At 19.0% G+C, this 6,980-nt stretch overlaps 2 protein-coding genes across 2 annotated transcripts; both read left to right on the top strand.

The window, feature by feature from the left end:
• Window positions 1-16: 16 nt before the first annotated feature.
• PGSY75_1403900 (putative phosphatase) lies at window positions 17-913 on the top strand (the record flags this gene model as incomplete). The annotated part of the gene is made up of 1 exon (XM_018787743.1): window positions 17-913. The coding sequence occupies one exon, from the start codon at window positions 17-19 to the stop codon at window positions 911-913; it is 897 nt and encodes a 298-aa protein (XP_018639115.1).
• A 710-nt stretch (window positions 914-1,623) lies between these two features.
• Window positions 1,624-6,585, top strand: PGSY75_1403800 (nuclear formin-like protein; the record flags this gene model as incomplete). Its single annotated transcript, XM_018787742.1, has 2 exons — window positions 1,624-1,650; window positions 1,906-6,585. The coding sequence occupies 2 exons, from the start codon at window positions 1,624-1,626 to the stop codon at window positions 6,583-6,585; spliced, it is 4,707 nt and encodes a 1,568-aa protein (XP_018639114.1).
• Between the last annotated feature and the right edge of the window lie 395 nt (window positions 6,586-6,980).

Here is a 6,980-nt window from a genome sequence, read left to right as displayed (position 1 = left end):
TTTTTTTTTTTACAATATGGTTTTAATAAAAGTGGAGAATCATGAAGGGAAGAATGTGAGTGCTAATAAGTTTGAGCCATTTTTTTTTGTATTATTTGGTGATATACAATATGGCATGATAAGAGGAAATCATGGATGGTATGAAGAAAGGGAATTATTAAAAAGTGCTATTGAGAAAACGAATAAATTGAAACCTCCATTTGTCGTAGTATTAGGTGATTTAACAAATAAGTTTCCACTTGATCCTATACAAACAAATCAGATATGTGATTTAAAGAATGATTTAAAATTATTAGATAAAGATATTGATTTATATGTATTTTGTGGAAATCATGATGTTGGTAATGTGCCATCTATGGAAGGAATGAAATATTTTGAAGAACAATGGGGTGATAGTTATTATAGTTTTATATATAATAATTGTGCATTTGTTGTTTTGAATTCTCCTATATTATATGATGAAACACATGTTAAAGATATGAAAGAAGAACAATTGAAGTGGTTAGAAAAAACATTAGAAAAATTACATGCATTAAATGTTAAACATAAATTTTTACTTCTACATCATGCATTAATGTATGATGATATATATGAAGGAGAAAATATCGGTTTAATTTATGGAGATAAATTTCATCATTATTCTGAAAAAAATGAATTCCATTTAAAGAAAGAATCAAGACTTTTTATATATGAATTAATAAAAAAATATAAAATTACTCATGTCTTTTGTGCTCATCTACATGCTAATAGAGAAAATGATATTGATCAATATACAAAGCAAATTACTATATCAGCTGTTGGTATGCAGGCAAAGGATGACAAATCTGGTATTTTTATAGTTCAAGTTACAGATGATAAAGTCGATTATAAATATTATCCTTTTGAATATGTTCCCAATTATATCAAAGTTTAAAAGGAAGGACAAAGATATAATATATATGTAAATATATGTATAAATGTATGTATATATATATGTATATATGTATGTTTCTATATTTTTATATTTTTTCTTATGATTATATTTAATTTATATATGCAAATGTTCTTATTCCCTTTCAACATGTTATATATATATTTTTCTACATTTTATTTAAATAAAATCCAGTTATATTTCAATATATATCATTTAAAATGTGGGCCCACGTTCACTCAGGGTTTTTTTCAAAATAATATATAAATAAATAAATAAATAAATAAATATAAATAATATATATTTATACATACATTAAATAAATTCCGTGTGCGAATATGATTGAGTTTAATGGAAAATAAAATGTAGGTGTAAATTATTCACTCTTAAAAATATGAATTTATTTTTTTTTTATATTTATAAAGAAATAATTATATGACTTTAAATTAGAAAAAATTATATAATTAAAACATTCTCATGCTTTAAATAAAACATTATATATATGTATATATTTTATAAATATGTAAATTATTTGATAATTCAAGGATTAAGACACACACATAAATATATAAATATAAAAATATATATATATATATATATATATATTTATGTAGATTAACTTATTTTAACAATTATATAAGAAAAAAAAAAATTATATATACATAAAAAAATAAATTTATGTATTATCACTTTGGTCAAGTGTTTCTTTGAACATGGCTCCTGATAGGCTACTAAACAAAGTAGTAATTCAAAATAAAAAATAAAAAATAATATATATATATATATATATAATTATGCATTATAAATATTATCAGTTATATATGTGATTTATATATATATATGTATATATTAAAGGTCATGTCCAATTTTTTATACTTTATTCATATATACATTTATTATTTTATTTATTATATTTTGCTCTCCATATACATTTATATCTTACTCTTTTATTTCAATCCCAATCTTTTTTCCTTTTATCTTTTCCTTTTTTGTAGTATATTTTTAAATTTCAAAAGATTAATGATAAGCTTCTCGAACTTGTAAATAAATATAGATACGCTTATTTTAAAGCAGTCGATGTTATAAATAATTATGAAGATCTTGTCAAAAGGAATAGTAACCTTTTTGATGATAAAGAATTAAGTGATATTTATAATAAAAAAAGACAATGTGAAGAATGTATACTCGAAGATGAAATAGAGATAAGAAAAAAATTACACATTGAAAAGGATAATAATATAGTGTCTAATAATTATATAAAAGATTATAATATAAAAAATGAAAATGAATTAGTTCTTATGAAGGAGGAACCTGTCTTAAATATTAAAGATAATAATCATATGATTAATAATAATGAATCATGTATTTCAGATATAAATGAAAAGAATAAATCCAATTATGTCGATTTGGGTGCTCTAGATTTTAGTGCATATAAAGAAGATGCAGAAGGATGTATTCAATACTATGAAAATAAAGAAAACATCCAAGCTCAAAAAGAGAGTAGGACTGAAGAAGTAGAAAAAAAGAGAGATATGAAAATTAATTCATCCAGATATGGAAATCAACATGTTATAAAAAATAGAAATATTTTAAAACAATCAATATATGCCAAACAAAATAATAATAATATGAAAAGTGTTTCAGGTTCAAAATATATTCCAAATAAGAGTGTTATAAGTATTGATAAAAGTTTTAAAATAACACAGAACAGAAATATTCAAAATTTAAATAAAAAAAGTGTATATAATAATAATAATATAAATAATAATAATAATAATAATAATAATAACATGTTGAATAAAATGTCTGTAGGTGGTATAAATAAAAACGTTGTTGAGAAAAAAATGGATATACATAAAAGTACATATATAGGCAGCAATAATAAATTATTAAACAATATGAATAGAAGTATATATATAGGTGCAAAGAAAAACACAATCACAAACGCAAGCAATAACAATATTAATAATAATAATAATAATAATAATATTAATAATAGTGGTAATATTTATAATAATAGTCATAATTATAAAAACCCTTATGATAATAATATATCCCTATTGTCTACATATAAAAACACAGGAACTATAAATAAAGAAAAAAAAATGAATGATACAAGTAGTAATAAAAATGTAACCAATTCATATATACAAAATAGTTTATATATAAAAAAAGGGAAATCATTTAATGTTTCAAATAATAGCGTATATGTTAATAAAAATATATGTCAAGATAGTATATATAATAAAAGCAATACTATTATATATAACAGGAAGAAGAGGAAAACCAATGAAAATGAGAAGGAAGAAAATAAAAGAGCAAATAAAAATAAAGAATATGATGAGGATAATAATTGTGATGAAAAAAATAAAAATAACAAATTGAACAACAACAACAATAATAATAATAATAATATAATTAATAAAGAAATGAATAAAACATCTATAAATAATGATATTTCTAAAAATATATCTATTTTATATGATTATTCAAAATTTTGTATACCAATAACTTTAGATCATATTAAAAATTTAATTGAATATGATGATAAAGACTGTGAGTTTATTAATACATATCCAGGTGATAATATATCTGAATTAAAAAATGTAGATAATACATTAGAAGGAATTAATATACAGTGTGATAAAACAAAATGTGAAAAAATAAATGAGGAGGTAGATACAAATAAATATATTTATTCAGTATATAAGGGAGATAATATAAAAAAAGAGTTATATATTAAAGAAGAAAAATGTATTATATCAAACATAAATAATAACAGAAGGGATGATAAAAAGAGTTGTATTACAATAAATAAAAATCTAAATATAGAAGATAAGGATATATCGTCTTATTCAAATGGAAATAAAAAAAATGTATGTGAATCTAATGAACAAGATGAAGATTTATTTGTAAGAGAAAAGGATAAAAATAATATAAATATGGATAATAATAATAAAATAAATATTGATAATAATAATAATAATATAAATATTGATAATAATAATAATATAAATATTGATAATAATAATAATAATAATAATAATATAAATATCCATAATAATAACAAAGTTGATATTAATGAAATAAATTGTAATAATAGTTATATGCCCATTGAATATACATGTGAAAATAGCTCTTTACAAATTAATAAAAACAATGTAGAATGTAATGATGATAATAAATTAAAATTAGATGAGGTAGCTACCAATAAGGTGATAATAAAAGATACTAATGATGACATAAGTTTAAAATATAAAAATATAATATTCAATATAAATGATGAAATTAAAAAAAAAGTAAACAAGGAAGAAAAAGAAGAAATAAATGAACATGTGGAATCATTAAACATATTATGTAATAAACCACGTAATATTAAAAATGTGCCTTTTCCATCTTGTCTTAGAAAAAATATATTATTAAAATCTGGAGAAAGAAAGAGTGAAGTTAATAATAGATGTCATTTGAATTTAGATATAAATGTGGATGTACGATATATTACTCTAAATATGATTGATATAGATGACACGATAAATAATGGTGTGTGTCCTTATAAAGATATGGAGGATAATTATATATATAGTGAAGAACATATAAAGGATATAATTAAATATAGTGATATACTAGAAAGTGAAAAGAAAACATTTTTATATTATCGAAAAGATTTTGAAATGAATGATAAAAATGATGATAATTATAATAATATTAAAAATACGCTGGATAATATTATACAATTTAAATCGTCTAATGAAATAAAAAATGACATAATAAAATTAGTAGGTATATCCATATTTCATTGTATAAATGAATCATATGAACCCACCAAATCTTTAATGAATGATAAAAATATTGAAATATGGTTTACAAAAAAAGAAAAAAATAAAAACAAAAATGAAGATATTATAAATAATATGAGGGGGAATATATTAGAATTGAATTATGGAGAAGATAAAGAATTAATTTTAGTAAAAGAAAAAAAAAAAAAAATAAAAATAATTAATAAAAGGTTAAGTAGTATGGGATATTTTAGTCAGGCAGTTATAATTATGTTATGTTCATTAAAAAGACAAAATGAATATAAAAATTTAAAAAAAATTATTACATCTATCATATTATGTACATGTGATTCTTCATGTTTAGAAAAATTTCTTCATACAATTCCAGAAGAAAATAGTAAAAATTATGTTTTATGGCAAGAAACCTTAAATAAATTAAAAGTTTTGTTTGGAGAGAATAAATGTGATGAAATAGTTGACAGATTGATGATAATTGAGGAGGAGGATGATAATATGAATGAAAGTGTAGAAAGAGGTAGATTAATAAATAATAAATATAATAATAATCATAATAATGATGAAAAGGATTTAAGTCCATTCTGCAGATTTGATAATGATATGCATTTTTTTGATGATCATATAAATAATTTATCATTCCCTTTTGAAGGTAAAGAAGAAAAAAATAAAAAATATAATAATAATGAAAAGGAAGAAGAAGACAAAGAATATGAAGAAAAAGATATTTGTGAACACGACGAAATTTATGAAGACGAAAAATTTTGTCTATTTATATGCAGAATAAAAAATGTACATAAACGATTTGGATATTTATTATTAATAGAAAGTTTTGATTTTGTTTATGAAGATCTTTTAAAAAATATAAGAAATAAACTACATAGTATTGAATTAATATTAAATAAGCATTTATTATTAAAACAATTATTTTGTAATATATTATATATATGTAATTGTTTTAATAAACCGAAAAAATATGAATGGTTTGAATGGAATATGGTAGTTGAGAAATTAAAAAAATTATATGGGTATTCAGAAAATGGAAGAATATCAAAAGAAAGATGTATTATGTTAATACTTGCTAAACATACAGGAGAAATATTTACAGATAAAGAATTATATTTTTTAAAAAAAATAAGTACATTTTATATAAAAGATTTATATGATAAATGTATAGATTTTATTAACACATATTTAGAAATAAAAAATGAAATGGATACAGAAGAATTTATAGATTCATGTTGTATTCATAATTTGAAAAATAATATAAAAGAAAATAATATATATGATAATTCATCTAAATATTATGTACATGATAAATTTTTAGAAATAGTAAAAAAATTTGTACAAAAAAATTATAATAAAATTTTATATATTATATGGAATATAGTACTTATGATTAAACAATATTTAGTTATTATATTTTGGTTTAATGACATCAAACCTTTTTTTCCTCTTTTTAATTATATAAATGAAGATAATAAACAAAATAAATCCATACAAGATTTCTTTGTAAATTTCGTTCATTTTTTTGAAAACTATAATAAGTATATAGATATTTTAAAAAAACAAAATCTAAATGACAACCTAAAAAATACATCCAATGATATCTTTTATGATACATCAAATATAAATATGAATATATCATCTTCAAATAATGAACATAACAACTTAAGAAATAATTATGATATATATACAAATGATAAAATATATGAACATTCTATATATAATGCTGAAACAAAAAAAAAAAAATCACTAACTAATACAATAGATTATGCATGTTTATTAAAAAGAAAAAGTGCAGAACATAATGAAGCTAAACAAATTTGTAAACAAACAAATTCTGGAAAATTTTCTGACGTAGAATTTGAATTATCTGATTAAAATAAAAATAAAAATAAATAAATAAATAAATATATATATATATATATATATATATATATATATATATATATATATGTTGTAAAAAATGTAAAATATACTTGATCAATTTCTATATAATTTAATATATATTTTTTATTTTTACCATATATCAATAAAGGTACTACATTAACATGGAAATATATATATATGATTATATTTTATATAATTAAAAATGTGTACATAAATATTATCATGTATTATATATATATATATATATATTTATTTTTTTTTTTTTTTTTTTTTTTTTTTTTTTTTTTTTTTTTTTTTTTTTTTTTTTTTTTTTTTTTTTTTTTTTTTTTTTTTTTTTTTTTTTTTTTTTTTTTTAAATTTTTAAAGGTGTAAAAAAATTTTTTTTT

This window comes from Plasmodium gaboni, chromosome 14 (genome assembly GCF_001602025.1).
Source record: "Plasmodium gaboni strain SY75 chromosome 14, whole genome shotgun sequence".
NCBI classification, from domain to species: domain Eukaryota; phylum Apicomplexa; class Aconoidasida; order Haemosporida; family Plasmodiidae; genus Plasmodium; species Plasmodium gaboni.
Note: the sequence above shows the minus strand (reverse complement) of the source record. Positions and strands in the feature narration are given on the sequence as shown.